This window comes from Sarcophilus harrisii, chromosome 2 (genome assembly GCF_902635505.1).
Source record: "Sarcophilus harrisii chromosome 2, mSarHar1.11, whole genome shotgun sequence".
NCBI classification, from domain to species: Eukaryota; Metazoa; Chordata; class Mammalia; order Dasyuromorphia; family Dasyuridae; genus Sarcophilus; species Sarcophilus harrisii.
The window spans coordinates 522,703,878-522,729,395 of NC_045427.1; the positions used below are offsets into that span (position 1 = coordinate 522,703,878).

At 37.7% G+C, this 25,518-nt stretch overlaps 1 protein-coding gene across 4 annotated transcripts in view; it reads left to right on the top strand.

Moving 5' to 3' along the window:
• Positions 1-1,638: 1,638 nt before the first annotated feature.
• The window catches only part of CA12 (carbonic anhydrase 12), a 70,746-nt gene continuing 46,866 nt past the window's right edge, over positions 1,639-25,518 (top strand). For 2 of the 4 annotated variants that reach the window (XM_031955425.1, XM_031955427.1), the window contains exons 1-2: positions 1,639-1,900; positions 9,327-9,347. In XM_031955425.1, the coding sequence (XP_031811285.1) occupies positions 1,813-1,900; positions 9,327-9,347 (109 nt within the window). In that variant the 5' untranslated portion in view covers positions 1,639-1,812. The remainder of the gene's footprint in view (positions 1,901-9,326; positions 9,348-25,518) is intronic. The other 2 variants (XM_031955426.1, XM_023497758.2) reach the window with 2 other exon arrangements.

Genomic DNA, 25,518 nt, shown 5'->3' on the forward strand with positions numbered 1-25,518 from the left:
AGTTCTCTATCCATTATATCATACTACCTTTCCATCCTATGTATAGACAAAAGTAGTTGTATCCATATTAAAACTCAACACTCCTGAGAGTGTTACCTAAATACTTACTATTCTTTTATCAGAAATTCTAATACAAAAAGTCATTATCCAACAAATATTCTGCTATCTTACAAATAATACTTTATTAGCTTTTATATAGCACTTTGCACATTATTAGTACTTTATTAGCATATAGTATATTTATAGTACTTTAGGGTTTACAAAACACCTTGGAAATCTTCTTATTTTATCCTTACAAAAACCTGGGAAAGATTAATCAGTTAACAAACATTTTTTAAGAGCTTACTCTCCATATGGCAAGCACTGGCTAAATACAGGGGTTATAAAGAAAGGCAAAAACTTGCCCGAAAAGAACTTATGAGATATGTCCTCAATGACAGCATGGAAACAAGGCCGTGCAAACAAGATATATACAGGATAAAATGGAGATAATATCAGAGGGAGGACACTAGCATTAGATGAGATCACAAAAGCCTTCTTATAGAAGGTTGGATGGTTGGATTTTAGCTGCAGCTTGAAACAGGGACGTTACTAGGCAGAGATGAGGAAGGAAGGAATTCCCAGCATGAGTGACAGTCACTGAAAATGAATCAAGACAGGATATAGTGTCTTAAGTGAGGAATAACAACAGTCCAGTATCACTGGAGTGTTATTATTAACCCCATTTTACAGATGAAGAAACTGAGGCTGACAGAAGTTAAATGGCTTGTCCAGATTTCACATAGCTAAAAATGATAGGCAAACAATTATATAATGGTTACTATGTGCCAAGCCCTGTAGTAAATGCTTTATAATTATTTCATTTAATCTTCATCACAATCCTGGAAGATAGGTTCTCTTACTATCTCCATTTTACAGATAAGGAAACTGAGGCAGAGTTTAAGTGACTTGCTCAGAGTTCACACAGCTAATAAGGATCTGGGACAAGATTTGAATTCAGGTATTCTGGACTTTCAGCACAGTGCCTTGCACATAGTAAATGCTTGGTAAATGCTTGTTGAATTGAATTGATTTAACTCCAGATCCATTCCACTCACTATGCCACCTGTCATATTTATTGTGTATATTAGTGAGGCAATTGGGGTTAAGTGACTCACCCAGGATCACACAGCCAAGAAGTGTTAAGTGTCTGAGGTCGGATTTGAACTCAGGTCCTCCTAACTCCAGGAGCCAGTGATACTCTGGCCACTGTGCCACCTAGCTGCTCCCAAGCTATATTTTTCCACCACTGATACCAAGAGAACATAGCAGCTTCACCCACATAAGAGTGTCGTTTTTCAATAGTGCCACAGGGGTGAAAAAAGAAGTTCTTAATGTATGTCTACACATACAGATATGACTCAGAGGTCACTAGATCCAGCCAGAGGCAGGCGAGAGCGACATTGTCAGGGACAATGGCCATCCCCATTCTCCACTGGGCTCCTTTCTCCTGCTCTGCACCATCATAGATCACTTAGGAAATATGGAGGGTATCTATAAGGACTCTAACTTTCCTAAAGACTGGGACTCCGGTAGGCAGGGCTTTCCCCCTGCATAATGACATCATTTGTTTGGGGCTGAGTCTTCCAGGAGCGCTTATATAAAAACAGCCCTAAGAGAGTTGAGAGCCTGAAGATCAATCCCGCTCGCCACAGTGCTCCTGCTGGGAGCACGTGGTATCTATCCCTCGGCTTGTTCCAGGAGAGGCTCTTCCACTGAGTGAGAAAAAAGGAAAATCTGTGAACTGCCTACCCGGAGACAGCTTTCCCGATCATGCCAGCCCAGAGTTTTAGTGCAGCTGGGGCCACCGTGCTTATCCTTTTCTTAAAGGTGCAAACCTCTGTACCAGCACCACTTAATGGTAAAGTTTCTGCCTTTCTTTTTTGTCTTTATTAATCTTCCTGAGCTCTTAGATTTTGTGCATAGAATCACCGATTAGAAGAATTACTTGATGTCTTATTAAATAGTCCAGTGAGCTCTTAGTCTCACCTAATACGGGTGGAGAATAGTAATGTATAATCTAGAACAGCAAATAATTAAGTTATTTTTAGTTTTCCTTAGAATGTACTACGTGGGATGGTCAGAAGAAGAGGTCAAGGCAGAAAGCAAATTTACTAATTATATTTTAATCATCCGTAATGTTAGAGTTAGTAATCCTTCCCTGGATTGTACACTGAACAAAAAAGTAATTTGGGAATGTGCTGACCAGTAGGGAGAAATTGCTGTGAGACTTAAAATAGGTTATTCACGATCCACCTGCAGACAATAAAGAATTGACTAATGTTTTATGATGTTCTGAATACCAGAAGCAGGAAAATTGCATATTGGTTTGGGAGATCTCTGGGACGAGATTCATTCCCTTAGGGAAAGGATTTTCAAGCCACAAACTTCATTTAAAGATTGAAAGATGATGTATATTTGCTTCAATCGTTATCTTCTCTGAAAAGAGTCAACTCTCCCCAAACACGCACTATGTTTTTTTTTTTTCTTCCCCTGAGTTTAATCAGTGCTATAAGATTTAAAAGTTAAGATCTGAAGCTTAAGTCGTGAGCTCCAGGTATGGGTCAGTGCATTTTGCTGAACTGCCACATTATGTGTGTGGGGGGGAGGGGGATGTAGAGGGGAGAAGAAGGGTGTTAGCGGCGGCGATGACACAAGTTTTAAGTTATTTTGGGGAGACAAAATGCCAAACTTTGCCTGCTGGAGAGTGTGCAAGGTGGGGGGTTCTCTTAAATGCCTGGGGTTAGTGCCTTTCTGGAGGAGAAGACTGACACTTATGGATAGCTCATGGATAATTCATGGGTATTTCATGGATAATTCATGATGGTTCATACCCAGTGTGGGGTATGCTCTGAGACCGTAAACCCGGGTCATTTGTGGGAGTTACAAATCCAGAGGATTTACGCCTGCTCCCGGCTAAGACATGCGGGATGTTTTGCTGGCTTGGCAGGGGAGCTAAAAATCACTTCAATTCCTGACCAGAAAGCTTACGTGCCTCCTTTCTCTTCTATCCATAGTTACTTTGAAATTTCCCTTAAAGAAATTAAGGCATTGAATGCTTCATAGTATCTTACGGTAAGAAAGAAACGGCAAGGAAGAAAAGAAATAATACAGAAGTTTAAATGAAAAGTAGCAGAAGTTTAAATATATTGTGAGCGTTGGAATCTTGTTAACCCTTTCCCTCCTGCCTCAAAAAAACAACAGTAAACTAGATCTATATTCAGTTTAGGGACCTCCTCCCCTTCTCTAACCCACTTAGGACAATAGAGACAACTAGCTATTCATCAGTTCTTTTTATTTTCCCAACACCCTTGAAAGAAGGACCTTTACTCCTAGAGGGGCAGTTACCTCCCATTGCCCCTTTCGGCAACAAAAAACACTTTCCAAAGACTTTGAATGAGTGGGAGTCCGGGGGAGGGGGAAAAGTAGCCCAGGGGAAAGAGCTCTTCATCTCACACTCTAGTTAGCTGACTTTGATACTCATTCCCATTCATGAAACATATTTTTATATAGTTGCATCTTTCTCTCTCCCCTGGGCTTCTCAGCTCTTTTAAAGCTTCAGGGCATAAGTTCCAACACACTGGCTTTTCCCTCCCCCCTCCCAAATACCAATCCCACCTGTGGTATAAGACTAGACCATGGGGGTGGAGGTGGGGAAATGGAGGTTAGTATAAACTATGGTTTGTTCTTTAACTAGATTTGACAGTTTCTGATTCCTCCAGCTGCTAGAATTGGTGAATGTCAGAAAAATGCATGGGGGATGGTGTGAGTGAGAAAGCAGTGAATAAAAGGTGAAATGTGAAGTCCTGGACAGAGAAAGTCTCGCATTATGGCTTTATATGGCTGGGGCAAGTTTTTAATGAATTCTGCAGAGCCAAATCTTGTCTAGCCTAAACCAGTTTGTACTGTTTCAATGTGAGGAATTGAGTTTGCAGCTGGGCTGCTCTGCCTCAGCATAGGGTTACATCGAGAAAGTTCCTACAGTGGGTACAAGGAGCTCCAAATGCTCTAAACCCTGTGACCTGGATCTTTACAAATCAGGTTTGGTTTTTTTTTTTTTTTTTTTTTTTTGGTTGTTTTTGTTTTTTTTCTCAAAACACACCCTGGACATTTTCCCTGCCCAGTCTGTATTGAGTTTGCAGGTTCAAACAGGCATTCAAGGTTGAGTTACTCAAGCCTTCCTAAATCACTCAGATGACCTTCTTTAGGATGGAAAAAATCTCCCACACAGAAGCACCTACTAGTCTCAAGAAGCTAGAGTGGTACTGGGATGAGAAATTTACCTCACCTGTTTTGTGGAGCTTCAGCCCTGTCCTTAGGCACGAGTGTCCCTGATAATCCAGGTTTATTCTTTCACATCTTATTTTCAGGGAGGAGGAGAAGCAGCCCATTTAAGGTTCTTTCAATAAGGACCTTAACAGTCTATTTCAACAGTACAGGTGTGTGTCAATTCTGGGACGGGCATATCACCTCAGAAAGCTAACTAGCTGGATACGGCATTGATTTGTATCTGTAAAAGTAGGCAAACCTAAACCCTGCTGACTCAGTCCTTATTAACTTTGGTTTTTCATTAGGCTGACTGCGCTTCCTTTTCTGTACCCCGCCCACTCCCAAATCTATCCAAGAACTGACAGTTATTCCTCCCCCACCACACCCTACTCACCCTCTTCTCCACCCCACACACCCCAAAAGCGTAAGAATCCCAAGGCTCAGAGAGAAGACAACTCAAGAGGGTTGAGGGAATAGTTCAAATGTTATCTTCTTTGTGAAGCTTTCTTTACCCTCACTTGATTGAAAGGGTATAAGGATGGATTTTAGGAGAAGTGGTTGTGGAGGAAAGGGAGAAGATGGTATTGGTTTATTATGCCGCTCTCTTCCAGTAGCCAATTCCCAGCTTATCTCGTCAATAAGCTGATTCTTATCCCTGACCATGAGATGATGTAAGAGCTCTCACTGAGATGTTTTTAGACACTTTGCAGATGCTTTTACTTCTATTAAGAGCCATATTAAAAAAAAAAAAAAAAAAAGGCTCAACCTGGGAAACTTCTACAGTTAGCTGCAAAGATGTTAAGTAACAATCTTCTTGTTGGCAGTTATTTAGTGTGGGGCAGGTGCAATTTAAATACCCAGCTGGACTAGTCAGGGAAAATTGGCTGTTTACTTGGTGGTCTAGGGCCAGGTAACTGGCACTTATTGTCCAGAAGAGAAGTGGGACAGAAATACCTTGCCATTAGTGGAAACTTAGGCTCGAGACTTCACTTGATAAGAATTTTGAATAACTTTGTGGAAGTAGCTGCCATATGCAAACTACCATTATATTTAATAAGACAAGTGAACAAAGATTTAGGAAATAAGACAGGACAGTAAAGGGGATCTCCTGTTGTTTATCCCTTGAAAGTCCTCTTCTCTTTTTCCTTCGACCCTATTTCTGCTGAGAGAACTTGTAGTTAGCAAACCATAGGAACCCATTTGAAGAGTTTCGTTGCCCCAGAATTCCAACCACTTCTTTCATGACAGTGGGAAGCTAAAATAGTTAATCTATCCAGAATAAAGTTAGAATGAGGGAGCAGTAGATACAAAAAGACTTAGGTTCAAGGTCTACCTCTGATACACCTGTGTGATCCTAGAGGAAGTCTTTTTAACCTCAATGTCACCAGAAAACTCTCCATAATAAGCTGTAGAGAAAGTGCAGATCTTCATTGGTATAGGTAGTTTCTTACTTGGGATCTCTATTTGCTGATAATCACACATCCGATCTCATTCTATCATCCCCAAAGTCTGCAGAATCACTCTTAGAGAAATTCAGTTTGATTCCTAATTCACATAGAAGATTCAGCCAAACATTGTTCATCTAAATTCATAGTAACACACAGGCCATTCCAAAATCTGTCCCAGAGGCGAAAAGAAACCCTGTTTTCCTGGTTGATGACTGCCTTTCCAGGTACACTATTTCAAGAAATCCCAGACCAAGCTACACTTTAGTCTCCCTGTCTCTTACCACTTTCTCCCTTTCCTCCACAACCACTTCTCCTAAAATCCATCCTTATACCCTTTCAATCAAGTGAGGGTAAAGAAAGCTTCACAAAGAAGATAACAATTAAATTATTCCCTCAAGCATGACTAAGTTTTCAATAGATGGAGATGGAGTAGGCAGAGATAAAAGTAGTCTAGATATTGAGAAAGGTGTTGAGGTGTTAAGAAAGTATATGCTGTATTTGGGGTGATGCTAATTTAATTTTTCTGGGATGCAATTGTATTATGGGGTAATATTGGAAATTAGGGGTGGAAGAATAGATTGGAACTAAATTATGGAAGGCCTTGACTGTTGTACTAAAGAGTATAGACTTTAATTGGTCAATTGTGGGGAGACAGGAAAGGTCTTTGAGCAAGACAGTGATGGGAGCCTAAAATATGTCTCCAAGAAAGAACAACCGAGTAATTAGATAACGTCCTAATCATGTAGAATGATTTGGAGGCGGAAGAAATTAGGACAGAGAGATGAGTTGGGAGGTTGTTTAAAATACCAAGGCAAGAAATACAGAGGATTTTAACAAAAAAGATGGCAGTGAGAAAAAGGAAGAAGAAGAGGCTTTAGGGAATGTGATCAGGGACAATAGCATATTAATATAAAACAGAAAAAGGGCAAGATCCAAGGTAATCCCAAAAGGCTCAATAGAAAATGCCAACTGCATCCAGAAAAAAAAAAAAAAAAAAACAACCCATGGAAATTGAATGTAAATCAACACATGCTATGTTCCCTTCTTTTTTCTTTTTTTTTCTTCCCTCCTATGATTTTTACCTTTTGTTTTGATTTTTCCCTCCCTACATGATTCATAAAGCAATGTGTATTAAAAGTAAATAAATAAACAAAGAATAGTAGTGGGGAGGATCTTTGTTGTAGACTACAAATACCTTTTGGGACTGGGAGTTGCATTTAGTTATATTCATATAACAGAAAGGGAAGTTAGAGATCATCAAATCCAAAAGTGTCAAATATGTGACCCCAAAACACCTCTGAATGCAGCCAAAAACTATTTTAAAATATAATTGATAAATATTTAATAAAATAAAAAATTAAATGAAACATCGGAAACACTACTTTTTAAAACGAAGTCAATATGTGGCTCACAGGGATCCTTATGTATAGATTAGAGGCCCCCTTAACTATTTGAGTTTGACACCACTGATCTTGCCCCACTTCATTTTATATCTGAGGAAATGGAGGTTCATAGGAGTAAATTGACTTTGCTAAGGTATATGTGATGGAACTAAAAGTCTACTATCCCTGGAAAATCCTTGAAGGGAAGAATAGATAACCACAAAGTGAAGACTTCCCACTTAAACGATTCTTTGAAATGGCTCTTGGGGCTGCTACTATTCACAAGTCAAGACTAAAACAACCAAACAGAATCAGGGTTCTTATTTAGGAGCCCAGGAAAAGCAGACTTTTTAATTCAAAATAGCTGATTTGCTGAAGAGGCCCACAAACTGTGCTACACCTGAGCATCATCCTTCATCTTAATTTAATGTATTTTAAAATTAAGTTGGTCCTGTTTAGTTTTCTCTCTTGATTATCTAATCAGCTCTCATAGGTTCAATGATCATCATTATGTAGATGACTCCCAAGGTCTCTCTATCCAGCTGTAAGCTCTGTCCTTGGCCACAAGCATTTATTAAGTATTTATCAGACCCATAACCAGCACTGGAGATTCAAAAAAAGGCCAAATCAGCCTCAGCCCTCAAGGAACTTACATTCCAATAAGGGAGACAATATGGAAATAAATTATCTGCATGCTAGAAATCTCCACCTGAATGATTATAGACAATTAAATTTGCCAAGACTCAAGGTGGAATTGTGGTAGTGATTCAATATTTTCCCCAAATCTATCCTTCTTCTAAACTTCTGCTGATGATACCATCATCTTTTTAGGCTCCCAGTTTTACAGTCTTGGAGACATGTCCATCTCTTTCATCTCTTTCAGTCTTTACTTCCAAACGGTTACCAAATCTTGTTGATCTTACCTCTATACTATCTCTCTTCATTCACTCAGGTCCTACTCTCATTCAAGCCATTATCATGACTTGACTATTGCAATAATGCAATCCTGTTTGATCTCTGCCTCCAACCCATCTTTTTCTTTCCCCAATCTATCCTCTCTTAGGGTAGGGACTAGACCTGTGATTTCTTTAGTATATGGAACTCCCAGATAAGAAACCTGCTTCTGCCAATGCAAATTGATACCTTCTTTATAATTTATAGACTCAAAGTGCTGCTTGAAATTAAGTGACTTCCCTTATGCATCAGTTAGATCTTCCTGCCTTAGAGGTCAGTTCTCAGTCAACTATACCATATTGCCAATCTCTTCCTTATAGCTTGCCAAAGTGATATTCCTAAAATATGGATCTAAATCTGTATTCACTCTACTCCAGAATCATTAATGATTCACTCTTGCCTTGGTTCCTATATACTTTTCTGGTCTCATTCCATATTATTTCCCTTCATATACTCAATATTCTAGTCAAATTTTGCCTGACAGGTCACTGTGTTCCATCTTCTTTTCAGGAATTGTCTTCCAAGTATGGAATATATTCTTTCCTCACCATGTCATAAAATTATTGGCTTCCTTCAAACCATAGCTGAGGGTCACCTCCTAAATAAGGTCTTTTCTGATTCCTCCTCATTTCCCCTGATGTTAACATTTCCCACTCTCAAAATTATTGTGAATTATTTTTGCATATACAGTTTTATTCATGTTGTATCAATCTGTCCTCCTCCCTTCCATTAAAATATAAGGTGCTTGAGGATAGACTTGTTATTTTTTTTCTTCTATATTACTAGAGCCTTCAAAGCACTGGCATAGAATAGATAGAGAGTGTTGAAACCTGAGTTTGAGTTTTGCTCCTGACACTATCAGGTTGTAGTGAGGAAGGAATAAGATTAATTGTAAGGTGCTTTGCACATTTTTTAAGGGAAACATAAAGGTAAGTTGTTAGTAGTAGTAGCATTTCTTCCTAAACAAGTAGCCCATTCTACTTTGTATCACTGTTTTTCCATTGTTCTTAGGAAATTTTTCTTCACTTTGAGCCTACAGCTAGCTACCTCTGCGAAACTTCCACCAATTGCTTTTAGTTCTGGGAGCCAAGAAGAACAAGTCTAAACCTCTTCCACAGGAGAGCCTTTTAGATACTTGAAAACAGCTATAATGCCCCCCCAAGTCATATTTTCTCAATAGTAAAATTCCCTATTCTCTTAACTTGTACTTACATGTTTTAATTTTGTTTTGCAGGATCAAAGTGGACCTATGGTGGTAAGTAGTGACTTTTCATTCCTTTCATCAGGAGAGGGTTGACCTTAAGAGAGGATGTCAGAAAAGAAGAGTGATATTCTGAAGCGAGTAGGGAGATACAGTGAGGGTAAGGGCATGGGAGTGCTTATCATTGCAATCAGCAAGTATAATGAAATAATCCTGGAGCTGGTCTCTTGAGAACCCAAGGGCTTTCATTATTAAATGAAAATACAAAGGCTTCTATGAAAGATTTGTTCCCTGCTTGGTTCCTATCGCTCAGGAGGGTTGTGTTACATACTGTTCTCCAGAGGATTGAACAGCCTCGGTTATCAGCCTACCCAGTGCTCTGCATCACGTCACGACTTCCAGAGCCTCACAAGGATTCCTATGAGAAAGGAGTGTTCAGAGTTACAGATACTGGGCAAGTAGCCTCTAGAAGGGAATGTATGAAAGTGGTAGTCCTCTTTTCACCAGAGATAGGTTTACTTTCTACTTAATAATAAATAAAGGGAGCTTTTCTGAAAATGTGGCCGAAGGAGGCAGAGGACAAAAGATTTTTGCTGCCCTGTGAGAAGGAAGCTAGAAGTTCTAATGCTTAATCCTCAGACACCTATCTGCCCAAAGTTAAGAACAAAGTTTTGTTGATTATATTTTATAGGAATCAGTCAATTATCCTGCCCTATCTCTTCAACATCTCATCTGTAGGCAATGAAGTTTTCACTGGATCACTATTCAATGTGAAAGTTTTTTCTTGCTCCTGATCTCCATTTTGATCAGAACCGCAAGAGCACAATAAATTAAGCTTGCTTGGTGTGTGGAAATGAAAATAACATGTTATTTAATGATTAGAACAGAATTGGGAAGTAAAGAGACAGCATCACTAATTTTTCATATGACCACAGGCATAGGAGACAGGTCTCTTCAAGCACAGTGGCTGTATCATTAATAATGACTACTTGGAAATTGTGAGAGAAGAGATTGATACAGGTTACATTGTTAAAAAGAACAGGAAGGCAGGACTAGGGGCAGTGGCCCAGGGAATATCAAATCTGCTAACATCCAAGATCAAATGATTCATGAAAAAAAGTTCTTTCTTTTTATGTAGCAGAAGTTGAAGAAATGGGTTGTCGTAGCTATATGGTAATGTCCTTAGCAGGGTAGCCAACTATTGCAGTGGAAGCAGAGTCTGGGGAGAGAAATATTTGACCTGGATTTCTAAAACGAAATCTCAGCAGAGGCAGACTGAAAATCGGAAGAATTATATTGTAACATTTCTTTACCTATTTTAATATAATAGAAACCATCCTGGTTCATGAATAAGAGTGGTTCAAATACCATGTATGATACTTGTTATCCATGCGATCTTGGACAACCCACTCCCTGCCCTCGTAAAGTACTTTTATTTGTAAAATGAAAGGGATGGACTAGATTAGGCTTCTGAGGTCCTTCTCAGACATGATCTTGTGATATTTATATCGTACCACATATGTATGCACATGCACGTGTGCATGAGTATATATATACATGTACACCCTGATACTCATGCACATGGTATCTCAAAAGTCTTTGTGCAGTTTTAAGCCATTGAAGATTTTGGGACATGGTGTATATATAAAATCTCATCTAAACTTTAAAATAACCCAGTGAAATAGGCTGGACTGGTACTATCCCAATTTTACAGATGAAAAGCAACATGGAGTACTAGATAGAGAACTGGTATTGAAGGCAAGAAGACCCATGTCTAAGTCCCATCTCTGATACTGGTGGGATGACCCAGGGCACATCATGGAACCCTTAGTGGTCTGGACCAGAGTTGTCAAACATGATTGCAGCCCATAAAACTCTTCTGAATGAAGCCTGATCCAGATTAAAATGGAATTGGGAAATATTTAACAAAGTAAATAAAAATATAGGAGAGCACAGATAACATTATTATGTGGTTTTCCAAGTCAAAATGTGGTCCAAAGGGATTCTTCGGTGTGGTTAATGGCCCCGATTCCATTTGAGTTTGACACCCCTGTTCCAGGCAAGTTGACTACAAACTGCAGAGAAGGGATGGGCTTGCGTGGGTAGAAGCTTTTTCCTCAGCTGAGAATTTCATATTCTGATGAAATCCTGGGCCCGGTCTTTGTCTTCATCTTACAAAATAAGAAGCTGAGAATCAGAGAAGAGATCACTTGTTTATAGTTACACCACTGTAAGCGTTAGCTGGGGCTTCCTGCCTTCGAGGCCATTGCCATATAACTAGTCACATGTCTGATACTCTGCACTTGTGGCTTATGTAGCAAAACGACATTCATTAGTATGCTTCTCTGTGACTCTCAGCCCTCTCCGTTGTTCTAGTGTTCGCCTGGGATAAACAGGGCATTGGACCAAGTGACTGCTGAACTGACAAAACCTCAACCTTTGATCATACATATATAAACAGAGTACAATGGACAGGATTGAAGAACCCAAGGAAGTAAAGTTAATTTCAAATGGGCATATAATAGATTCTTTCTTACACATTGCTTATTCCCCTCAAGGCTAGTTGCTCTTGGCTTAAACTAAAATGTCCATTATCCTGTATGTTTTTCTTTGAGGAGACACTCATTCATTAGAGGATAATAATTCTTCTTTGAAATAGAGCATATAAACCTAAAATATTAATATTATTTAAGTTAACATGTGCATTTTCTTCCATGTGCCTTATAGTGTTAGCATTTCCTCAATATGATCCTATTTAAAGCTTTCATTCTCATGATTTCTCATAATAATGATGATGATGATTATAATGATAATAGTAGAAATTTATGTAGCTCTTTAAGGTTTGAGAAGTATTTTACAAATACTACTTCATTTGATGTATATACCAACCCTGGGAGGTCGATATCATTAATGTCTCCACTTTACAAATGAAGAAATAAAAAGGACAGAAATGAATGCACTGCTCAAGGTCACAGAATTATTAAGTGTCTGAGTCTGGATTTGAACTCAGGTCTTCTTTACGCCAGGTTTAGTACTCTATCTTCTGTGCCACTTGCTATCTCAAGAGCTAGAATTTACAGAGCACTGTAGGGGGTACAACACATGTTACAAATATCTTTGTTCCCCCTGGGGGGTAGGTGTTATTTTTATCCCCGTTTTATAGATGAGGAAACTAAGGCAGATAGAGATCAAGTGAAATGCAGTTAGTAATTGTCTGTGGTCAGATCTGAACTCAGCTATTCCTGACTCCAGGTTCAGTACTCTATCCACCCAGCTGCCTTTCATCCATATGGGAACACTCTATATTCTGGAACACATTTTGAATAAGTGTAGTTTAGCCTTGATTTTCTTCAAAACAATAGCAAAAGACAGGGGCCAGTGTGGGATAGTGCCCAAAACATCAGCTGTGGAATCAGAGATCTTGGGGAAATAAAAATTGAAAATCTGGGAAAGTCACTTCATTTTCTCCACCTCAGCTTCCTCGTCTGTACAAGGAGAAGTTTGGTTGTAATGATTCCTAAGGCCTCTGCCAGCTCTAAATTCGATTATTTTATGTCTCAGTTCAGAGACAGTGATAGGGGTTCACATTTCTCTTATACTCCCCTCCCCGCCTGCCTACACTTATTCATTCAGACAAGGATGATTAAATGCAGCAGCGACATGTGCCATCATGATCCCTCTCCTGGCCTCCTGGTCATCTGTCAGTTGTCACAGCAGTGGCTGTGGTCTGAAGCGGGCCATAATCTCTGTCCTTTGCAATCATTGTTAAATGAAAGTCATATTCTATTCCTCCTCGCTACATTCATTGGGATCATTTCTTGACTAACAACAGCCCAATAGGAGATAACATTTTAACTTAGCTTGAAAATTATCTATCCAGTTCTCATTTTGCATCAAGCCCATTAGTCACAAAGCGTAACTAAACCTTATGCAACCACAGGCCCAAAATGGACTTCTAAATTGCTTTTATTGGGTCACTTAAGTGGAAAATTATTACCTGTCTCTAATGATCCTATGGCCTACATAAGCATAGATTTCTGCAAGCACTAGCATTTTCTATGACCAAACCAACACCTTGGTGAGTTCTGTAGGAATTAGCTCATGGTTTTGAAGTAGGTCTTTAACTATAGTTAGATTAGTTAAGGTAGCCTGGAGGAGGCCATTTGGCATTTATACCATTCAGCTCCTATCCAAAGGAATTACCTTTCTCTTCTCTTGTCTCAGGAAATCTTAACCTCTTTTATGTCATGAGCCGGTTCTCAGAATCATTTTGTAAATGCATAAAATAAAACACATAGAATTACTTTTATTATTACTATTTTTGCTGAGGCAATTGGGGTTAAGTGTATTGCCCAGGATCACACAGCTAGCAAGTGTTAAGTGTCTGAGACCAGATTTGAACTCAGGTCCTCCTGACTTCAGGGCTAGTGCTCTAACCATTGCACCAACTAGTTGCCCCAACACATGGAATAACAAATGAAATTAATTATATTGAAATAGTTATCTAATTTTTTTTTAAATTCACAGACCCTGGGTAAAGAATATTTGTCTTAGATAGATAATTGTAGGGAACACTGAAGCATTGACATAATGTTATATTTAGGAGTCTTTCTCTGGTAACTACTTAGCTTGAACGACATTTTCTCTGTCTCTATTTTTCTATTTCTCTGTTTCTATCTCTGACTCTTTCTCTCTCTCCTCCTCTGTCTCTGTCTCTCTCTTCTTCATAACAGAACCCACTTAACTGGGAACCCAAATTATAAATTTTCATCAAGGAAGTTCTCAAGAGAAACCCTTGGGAAATTAATAATTCTTTGTTAAGGATTTCCCCTGTACCTACTAAGCTTCTGGAGATACAAAGAAAGACCAAAACAGTCCCTGCCTTCAAGGAGTTAACATTCTAATGAGGAGACAACACATAAAGACTTAAGTACCAAAGGGACATACACAGAGCAGATGGAAGGTAACCTTAAAAGGGAAAATTCTAGAAGCCGAGAGACTGAGAAAGGAAGGTCTTTTACAGAAGGTAGTATTTGAACTGGGTTTTGAAACTTGGATTTCTAAAGTTAGAGGTGAGCAGGAAGGCTCAATTTGAGGTGAAAGTCAACTGTAAAAGGCATTGCTTTTTGTTTGTTTTAATGATGATAATACACCTTAGAACAGTGGTTCTCAAAGTATGGTCTAGAGAATCCTGGGGGTCTCTGAAACCCTTTAAAGGGTCTACAAATTCAAAAATAGTCTTTATTTCCAATATGGGAAATGTCTATAAATATAACCCAGATAAACAAAACCGCTTTGGAGAGATCCTCAATAATTTTTAATAGGATAAAGATACTGAAAACAAAAGTTTGAGAAGCACTGCAGAAAGTTTCTATGTTGCTGGGTATTTGTTGTTAAAAAATAATTTAGCAACAAGGATATGAGTGTGTTTCTTCCCTCTCCCCCTTCCCCTCCTTGTTGCTAAGATACATTGTAATGATTAATAAAGCATCTGACTTAAAAGTAAAGCTATTATGTCCTGGGTCAGATTGTTACATAAAGAATGGAGGAATTTGCATGCTAGGCACTCTTTGTAGGAGGGGAGTGTGTGTGTGTGTGTGTGTGTGTGTGTGTGTGTGTGTTTAGGGGCTATTGCTGCTTGAAGCTTGTTAGGGTACTCCCTGAAGTAGAGGGGTTTCCTCAGACCATATTGACCATTTTGATTTGATGTAACAAATTTTTATTAAGTGTTTGCTATATGCCAAGGATTTCTAGGTCTTGGGACATAGTTAGCATTTAATAAATCATTTTTGATTGATTGTAAGGGCTTGTTTTAGACATTGGGGATATGAAGACAGAGTAGGCCCTGACTTCAAGAAGTTTAATATATTAGGAGGAGTAGGACACAATATGTATTCAGAAAAGCAAATATAAAACTTAGAGACAATATGTAGTCAGAAAAATAAATACAATTATATACTCGGAAAAGTAAATACAAAATTTTGAGGAGGAAGGGTATAAGAGGTGAATCTGAGGTGAGCATTGAATGGAGATATAATAATGATAGTAATGGTAATAGCTATCAGTTATATAGCATTTTTATAAGATGCTTTAAAAAAATCTCCATTGATCCTCTTGACAACCCCTAGAAGATGGGAGCTATTATTATCCCCATTTTATAGATGAGGAAACTGAGTCAGAGGTTAAGTGACTTGCCTGGGGGATTAAAGCTGAGGCTGGATGTGAGCTCTTCCTGATTCCAGGTCTGGTGCTCTATCCATTGTACCATCTTGATGCTTCTAAAGCTAGGTAGGATGTTACAGTGGAACAGAGCCTTAAGAATGTAGCCAGAGGACCTGGGTTCAAGTCTTAATTCTGAGGAACTTTAGGCAAGTCACTCATCCTCCTTGGCCTTGGTTTCCTTGTTTGTAAAATGATATGCAAATATTACAAATATTTAATTAATAAATAAAATAATGTAAAATAAATCTCTTTTCTTATCTCTTGGAGTCACAATTACATAAACCTCTGAGGTTTTTTCCAGTTCTAAATATATGTAATTGTGACTTCAAGAGGAAACGGTAAGGAAAGAGCAATTCAGGCATAGGGGACAGTTTCTAGAAACTTTCCCCTTAAACCATCAAAAAAAAAAAAAAATCCATTTCCTTTCTCCAATATCACCCTTATGCTATGGAGGTCAAGACATTACAACTAGAGCAGGTCTTTGCCGAGAAAGTCCAGAGCAGGGCTGGATACTACCAGAGCGTCATGTAATGAAGACAAATAGTAAATTAGGTGAAGCGCTACCCTTTTGCAGAGTAGGGCGGAGGAAAGGATATGGGTTAGAGAAAAGGCAATCAGCAAGTCTTAACTGGCAGCCTTTCACCGGTGCCCAGAATTGCTTGGAGCTGGCAGAAGGCGCTGGAAACAATTTGTTTCTGAACATGTAGGGCTTCTAGTCAAAGCCCCATACATAGTCTGTTTCCCAAGAGGCATGCATTGGTTCATTAAAGAAAATCCTCATAAGGGCCTGGTATTCCTGATGCACTGTGCTAAGTTGTGCTAGGGAAGATGCAAAGATAACAGACATGGTGCCTGTGGAACTCCACGTAAACGCTGCTGAGTCATCCTTCTGTTCTTAGAGACTTACAGCTTAGAGCATATAATAATGTCCTTCTACAAGTACGCAAGGACCTGTTATTGGATAGTACCTCACCAGACTGACCTCAGAAGGGGCTCCCCAGGACACAGATTTGTGTGACTACTCTCCAGATCACAGCCTCAGACAGCAGGACTCTTTCCTTTCTGATGGTAGCTCCTCATTCATGGTGATGGAGGTGACAACCAGGCTTATATTTTCTCCAATACTGGTGAGGAGTGAGAGAATGTGGATGGTGCTGCATAAGCCATCCCCAACAAAAAAAAAATCAAAATCAAACATGAATTCTGCTGCAGCTGCTTGACTACAGCAATGTTTTGTGGGGTTAGGAGACAAGAGACCACCTGGGTACCAGTCCTAGCGCTGTTACTGACTTAGGTGATCAAGTTAACCTACAAAATGATGGAGTCGAACCTCCAAAGATCCCTTTTAATTCTAACAATGTATTACTATAAAGGCAAAATACTTATAAGCTCCAAGAAAACATTTCCACTACTGTAAGAACTAGATATGATAGGTGATCTGACCTATAGGAAGAACTATTTTATGCTAAGAAGTTTCCAAATTAGAAAGCAATGCATTAAAGAGAACAACTTGAAAAAATATATTTATATTTTCATGTAATTTCATATTTATATTTAATATATGTTATAATAAATTATACATATTAATATATAATAAAATATTTATATAGATATATAAATAATATGTATTACATATAATAAAATATATATTATTACATATAATATATAATAAAATAAAAATATATTGAAGAGCACATGATGCATATGATGGATCTTTGCTACTAACATCAAGCATAAATTTGATTCTTGGTTTTTAGAAACTTGTATATTATGCACAGTGGAACAGGTAGAGTGTTAAATAGGAGTTAAAAAGATCTGGATTCAAATCTTATCTCAGACACTAGCTGTCTGGCCTTGGGCAAATCACTCTTTCTGAGCCTCTGTTTTCTCATGTGTGACTTTATTTTCCAGCAGTAATAGACATGTTTGTAGGTGGAGGTTAGAGAAGGAGAAGAGAAGGAAAAAGAGAAGGTATTCATGTGTCAGTCAGGTTATAATCTTTTGGAAGCCTTTAAGAGCTATCATTATCGTTGTCACCATTTTCATTATTGGGAAAACAGATCTTAGGTCCCATTGATCCTACTCTCTATATTTTGTAGTTAAGAAAACTGAAGGTGAGCATCTTGCCCGGGGCTATATAAATCTATTGAAATAGATTATGAGCCCAAATCCTTCTGACTGCATATTTGTTTGCCAGATATTCTCTTTCCGCTATGCCTTGTCCATATTAGAGCTGAAATGATGCTCAGAAAGGAAGGATTATAATTTGATGGACACATTAATTCCTATTCCTTACCCTTGCACTTCCCTTCTCCCTCCCTAATACCCATTTATGAACATGTCTGTTGCTGCTGGATTCAGTGTTGGAAGAATTCCCTATGAAGATCCTAATTCACCATGAAACCAAATCACATTCTTGGTCTCCCAGGCTTCTCATGCTTTCCAATTTGGCACTTCCCCTTCTCATACATGCACACAATTTTCTTGCATGTACTAGATATTAACCTATAATATTCACACTTCTGCCATATTCCTTTACCACTCCCAAAAGATTCTTACCAAGTACTATAATAGAAACACATGAAATAAAGTATCAGAAAACTGAGAAGAAAAAACCTCCACTTTCCTTATCCCTCTACTTTATTGGCTATCTTTTCTTCTGTGGTGGTAAAGCATAGATATCTTCAAACAGAAACCACAATATTAAAGAATAGGTTTTGTTAGGAGTTAAAATGAGTTTAAAATGGCAGTTACCCCAAATCCCAGTTCCACATCAATTAGGGAGCTAGTACAATTACATAGAACTGATTTAATTAAGGATAACTTGTTTTCACAAAAGGTTTAAAGTTATAACTTAGCTGAAAAGAACACAGAAGCCTTTATGCTTGGCCCTGCCTGTGTCCCAGAGGAGGAGGGTAGTCTGTATAATCATTGACAGAAGTCAACAAAGATCTTTTAGGAAAAAGGGACCAAAATACTCATGGCATGCTTTCCCCCATGTAAACATAGCCCTATTCCTATGCTCTGGGGATTTCTGTTAAGGACAGTAATCTGATCCATTATCATTAATTGAATCTGCCCTATAATTTCAGTTACTTTCTAATTGAAGTTCTAGCCTGTTATCCTGGGTTCTGTCATACCAGTTTTGTGTGAATACTCTGTGATATGCCCAATTGTAATTATTTCTTAATTTTTCTGAATTGCAGTACTTGGATTGTAGCATCTTTCAGAGAGAGCTTCACTTATTACTGGGAAATTCCCTCTGAGCTTATGTGTACTGACCAAAGACCCATATTTGTAGCTCCCAAACCTCCAGGGTTCTGGATCTTGGGGTGTTATCTTTGCAATCAGCAGAGCATTGTGGGTATTGATCAGTTCCCCCTTTTCTCTCAGTTGAGAATCTCAGGGCACTTAGCTGTCATCTCTTTGTTAAACTGGACTAGGTTCTGACCTCAGCTTAACTGTGTGTGTGTGTGTGTGTGTGTGTGTGTGTGTGTGTGTGTGTGTAATCTTTGGGTTTATATCCTTACCTACCTACTAGTCCCCTTCTTCCCCATCTCTAGCATGTGCTTCACCAGGTCATCTCTATGAAGGTCATAATGCGTTTAATCAAAGTGATAAGAGAAAACGTGAGCAGATTAGAATCAAATATATATCCGTATTAGACCACAATTTCCATTTAGTTCTGCAGTAACTAGGGAAGGAACTTTAAAATTAAAATTTAATTAAAATTAAAATTAATTACATTTAATTAAATTAAAATTTTGATGGCTCCCAACTCCTGGCCCATGAGGCAGAAAGTGCTCTGGATTTGAAATCTGAAGACTTTGATTCAAATACCTGTTTTTCTACTCAGTGCCTCTGTAGCTTCAGGCAAGCCAATTAATCCCTGTGGGCCTCAGTATCCTCATTTATGAAATGCAGGAATTGTACTAAAAGACCTCTTTAAGTTCCTTTCAGTTCTAGGTCTAGGAACTTGTTATCTTCATCTATGTTTATTCTCTGGGAACTGAACAAAAGCAATGAACTCATGAATATGCTCAGCTACACTGATAAGATTGGAAACCAGAAAAGGCCGGACAATTTCATGTTTGCTGGTAACCATCCCGGAGGATAAGTATCAGTGTCACAGTCTCCAGGATCCCTATCAATATAGTTCCTACAAATAAAATACATATATCTCTGTCCTTCAGCACAGGAACAAAAATTGTTTGGGTTAGTCAAAAGGAAATAACACCACCCGACTACTAAGGACTTGGCAAAGACAAATGACTGGAGGAGAACAAGCTAGGCTGTTCAATCCTGATAACTTTTCTATCCCTCTCTCTTCCAGTTTATTCATATTTGCATTAATCACTGGTCACCAGGATGAGTAGCAGTCCTTGCACTATTATTTTTTGTCTTTATTGAGAATTAACTAATTGGACTTGTGATGGAAAGAGCCATTCACATCCAGAGAGAGAACTATGGAGTCTGAATATGGATCAAAGCATAGTATTTTCATCTTTTTGCTGTTGTTTGCTTGTTTGGTTTTTTTCTCATGTTTTTTCCTGATTTCTCATGGTTTTAATCTGATTTTTCTTATGCAGCATGATGAATACAGAAATATGTTTAGAAGAACTGCACAATGTGTAACCTGTTGTGGGGAAGAAGGAATGGAGGAGAAAGGGAGAAAAATTTAGAACTTAAGGTTTTGCAAAGGTGAATGTAGAAAGCTATCTTTGCATGTATTTCTTTAGTTTTTTTAAAAAATTATTAATTTAAAAATTTTTTATTAAATCTTTTTATTTTCAAAACATATGCATGGATAATTCTTCAACATTAACCCTTGCAAATTCTTGTGTTTCAATTTCCCCCTCTCTTCCCCCTTCCCCTCAGCTAGATGCAAGTAGTCCAATATATGTTAAATCCAATATATGCATACATATTTATATAATTATCTTGCTGTACAAGAAAAATCAAATCAAACTGGGAAAAAATGAGAAAGAAAAATCTTTGCATGTATTTTGAGAAAGAAAATATTATTAAAGAAAAAAGGGAAGTAACCATTTGAAAGAAAAAAAATATGGCATGGGACAAATGTGGGGATTAAAGTAGGATAGGAATGTGGTGAAGATGGGAAAGAAGAATGAGAGAATGTTAAGGCTTCAAAAACCAGGTCCCAAAAGGCAGAAATTGCTCTTTTTGTCTTTCTTTTTAAATCGGGGTGAATACGGAATTCCACTTCTTAACAAAAACAATTGTACTTTGATATCCATTTTCAGGTAGCAGATTCCATGATTCCTCTCTTTCTTCCAGAGATAGGACATATGTTCATACCCAAAGCCTGCCTGTGATAGTCACAAAGAGATTATGATTTCCAGTTTTAAAGATGACGCATCAAAGGCACAAGGAAGTTGGGTACTTTCAGATGATGCAATGGAATAGTTGAGCTATACCATTCATTGACTGACTGATGAAGCTCAGAGTTCTATTTCCTTATAATCATGTCCTATAATCATCCAATTTATTATTATTATTTTTTAACAAAGATGATAAATCTTTATAAAATAGTTCAGGATAAATAGAGAAGTAATAAGAATTATATTGTCTTGTCAGTTATCTGCCTGTCATAGTATTTATCTGTTTTCTGCTTTCAGGTACAGGAAGTTGTAAAGGGCCAGATTTGGAGGCAAAGGCAGGATATTGCCCCTTTAGTAGAACATAGTAATGTAATCTTGGGCCCCAGACACGAATGTATCATAACCGGTCAAAAGGCACAAAGAACCCCTAAGACTTTCATGTAAAGAATCTCAGAAAAGAAATGGAGAAGCAAACATGTTGAAATAAAAACATGTGACAGGAAGGCCGAATTTTTGAGGGAATGGAAGGGTTAGTTTAATATGAGGAAACAAATGGATTTTTTAGATTGCTTCAGAGGAATCCCTTTGAAATCACCCATGTGATATTTATGGAGTTGAGTTTCCAATTTAATGCCAGATATTCATTGTCTTTTCTCTGTACAATAAACTTTAGCTTTCTGACACAGTAACAGGTGCTAAGAAATGACATGACAGAAGAATAAAAGCACCATTATCACAATTACCTAAGCCAAAATGTATACATCTCTAAGAATTATGTCAAAAAGCTCCAGATATGGAGCAACTAGACACAACAGTGACTTAGTGGTAAACATAGGTGCTGAAATTGTTAGCTATAAGACTGGCTTCTTTCTCCCATACCATCCAGTAACTGCAGATAGAAATGATCTTTTTAAAAAAAAATTTCAAAATTTTTATTTTCAAAACATAGTTTTCAACATTTACCCTTGCAAAACCTTGTGTTCCACATTTTTTCCCTCCTTTCATCCCACCTCCTCCCCTAGACAGAAAGCAATGCAATATATGATAAACATGTGCAATTCTTCTACACATATGAAATGATATTTTAAAAAATCATAACCAGTGGTTATGAGAAAAAACTCTTGCTCTTTTCAATTTGGGGAAGGCTGACTTTTTTTTATTTATTTTTTACCTTCTATATGCAGATTGCAGCTAGTTTTTTTGCATTCTTTTTTGGTTTGCTTTAGGTTGAGGTTGCTTGGTGATGGAATGGAGAGAGTATTTAACTTTGAGTCAGGAAGATCTGAATTCAAATTTTGCCTCAGATATTAGTTTGTCACTCTGAATCAGTCACTTCATCTCTCTCATCTGTTCTTTCTTTTTCTCATTTGTTCTTTCTTTTTTAAAAAATCAAATTAACCAATGAGGTGTTGAGATTCCTCTCTCTTTCTCCTTCCCCTTCAAGACTTGAAGTTGAGTAGGTAGGCAGATTTGTGCCCTTCCTATAGATTCCCTATCATCACCATCTCTGTATCATTCCTGTGGGGAAGAACAAGCGGCTAACTGCACTTTGTTTTGTTTGAGGTCTAATGGTTCATAACAGCTGCAAAATTCAAAAGGAGTCAGATTTACATTGGAGGCCACTAAATCTGTAAATTTTACTCATCTGTAAAATAATGGGAATTATAAACACCTACCTCCTTGGGATTATTGTGCAGATCAATTGAGATAATATATGTAAAGTCCTTTACAAACCTCAAAGCATTACATAAATGCTTATTATTATTGTTGTTATAGCAAGATGAAGAGCAAAGAGAACAAGCATTATGGGGTTGTCATTGTTGCTTTGAAAGATAAATAAGAGGATTATTGAAAAAAGTTTTTAAAAATTTAATATGTAATTTCCTGCTACAATTCCTTTATGTTTATTCACCTGTTTCATTTAAAATATTCAACTTAGATAAATTTGCCATGTGCACAATTTTTCAGGATCAATTTTGTTGTGTAAAATGACATGCAAGTGTGCTAAAATTCCTTGTTTGCCAGTTAACTTCTGATATACTAGAAAAGTTAGCTCAGTACAAATCCAGAGCTAGATAAAGCTGATAAGAAATCTTGATTTTTAAAAGTTTTCCTTCAAGTTGATATATGAGCTTTGTACCTTTTCAGGATGTGGAACAGAAACAGTTACTTATCTACAACACAATGCTAATAGAATTATTGTTAAGTGGCTTGAAATGCTCTCTCCAGTGACTCAGGAAGCTCTTTTGTTTTTAACATATGTGCGGTTTGATTTTTACCTGCTATAAAAGGTCATAATGATGTTGGCAAAATATAGTTGCTGTCTGTGTAGGAGGCTGGGTTTTTTTGAAGCTCTTGGTTATTAGCTCCTCAGAAAACATCCTAAGGCTGGGAGAAACTTGAGAGTTGTAGTTGGTTTGGTGAGAGTTATTGAATATGATATTATGAAAGCAACTCTTAAGCTGCTGGGTTTCTTTTTTTCCTGATCATTAGACTTATGAAAACTCAGGTGTGCAGGAAAGGCAAAGAATATACTCACTGTTGGGAGTAAGCAAGGGAGAAATCAATATCATAAGTTAAAGTGAAGAATTTTTAAGGTTGATCAGAATCTTAGAATCATTTAAGGATTTAGAGCTGGAAGGACAAGTCAAGTTAACAAGCATTTATGTGCTAAAAGCTTAAAGGTCATCTAGGACAAAATCTTCACTTTACACAGGAGAAAACTGAGGCCCACAGAGATGACCAGAGTGACTTAGTAGAACAGTGGCTCTCACAAGTGATCTACCATGAAATTTTGATCTTCATATATCCATTTAAAACTTCATAAATTATAAACCAAATACTTTAGTGGCCTCCAATGTAAATCTGACTCCTTTTGAATTTTTCAGCTAAGGTTATGAACCATTAGAGCTCAAACAAAACAAAGTCCAGTTTTCCACTTGTTCTTCCCCACAGGAATGGCACAGAGATGGTGATGATAGGGAATCTATAGGAAGGGCACAAATCTGTCTACCTACTCAACTTCAAGTCTTGAAGGTGGGGAAGGAGAAAGAGAGAGGAATCTCAATACCTCATTGGTTAATTTGATTTTTTAAAAAAGAAAGAACAAAGAAAAGCAAATTACCAGTATCAAAAATGAAAAGGGAGAATTTACCAACAAAGAAGAGGAAATTAAAGCAAATATTAGGAACTATTTTATCCAATTATATGCCAATAAATCTGACAACCTAAGCAAAATTGATGAATATTTATATAAATATTTATCACATAGATCAACAGAAAAGGAAACAGAATACTTTCATAGTCCCATTTTAGAAAAAAAGATTGAATAAGCCATCAATGAGCTCACTAAAAAAAAAATCCCCAAGGGCCAGAGAGGTTCACAAGGAATTCTATCAAATATTTAAAGAAAAATTAATTCCAATATTATATAAACTATTCAGGAATCCCAAGACCTGGGCAATGACTGGTTCTGGAGGCCCAGCTGCCACAGAGCTCTTCTCTGCTGACAGTTGAAATGTTTCATGTGCCATCATTCCTCATAAAAAGTATTACATCATGAACAAACAACAAAAATTTAAGAAGCATTGTAGTAGAAGGCAAGCTCCTTGAGGGCACAGATTGTTTCATTTTTCTCTTTGTAGCCTAGGATACAGCATATTATCTTTCTTTAAAATTGTTTATTGAGTTGAATTGCCCACAAACCAGATAGTGGCAGATGCAGGACAAGAACATGGGTGTCTGCAGCCTGGCTTTGTGCTATTTCCACCAAACTACTTATATGACTAATTTTTTTTTTTTTGATTGAAACAGTTGGGGTTAAGTGACTTGCCCAGGGTCACACAGCCAGGAAGTGTTAAGTGTCTGGGATCAAATTTGAATTCAGGTCCTCCTGACTTCAGGGCTGGTGCTCTATCCACTGTGCCACTTAGCTGCCTGACTAATTTTTTAAAATGTTTTTAGGGGAAAATAAGGTAATAAAAATTCAATAGACAATGTCATTTGATCAAAAATAAATCAGTCCAGGCAGTGTGAGGCACTACAGTGCACGGAGAATTGGCTTCAGAGGCCCTAGGAGCAGGGTTCAAGTTCAAGACAAACTGCCATGTGTGATTCTAAGCAAGTCACTTAGTATCTCAGTGCCCAGGGCACTCCTCTGAGACTGGAAGTCTGAGAGGAAGTGCCAACGTGCACTGGTAGTGGGAGTTCCTCCCCAGACATCAAAGCTATGAATTTATAGGTCTGGTTCCAAAACAAATCTAGGAAACAAACAAAAAAACCACATCATACCAAGTTAGCTTGATTTTTCAAAATCAAGATTAAAAAGCTCAAGGGATAAAGAAACACAGTAGACTTAGTGTCTGTTGAGATAAAGCATTTGATATGGTTTATTGCAACATATCCCTGAGGAAATGTGGATTAAAAAAGATATGTGGTTGCTGAAAATGTCAATCAAATCTCTCCATATTAATGACTGTTCTTCAGTCATTTCAGTTGTGTTCGAATCTTTGGGACTTATTTGAGATTTTCTTGGTAAGGATACTGGATTGGTTCACCATTTTCTTTTCCAATTCATTTACAGATGAGGAAAAAGAGGCAAAGTTAAGTGACTTGCCCAAGATCATACAGTTAATTTTGAATTCAGGAAGAGAAGTCTTTTT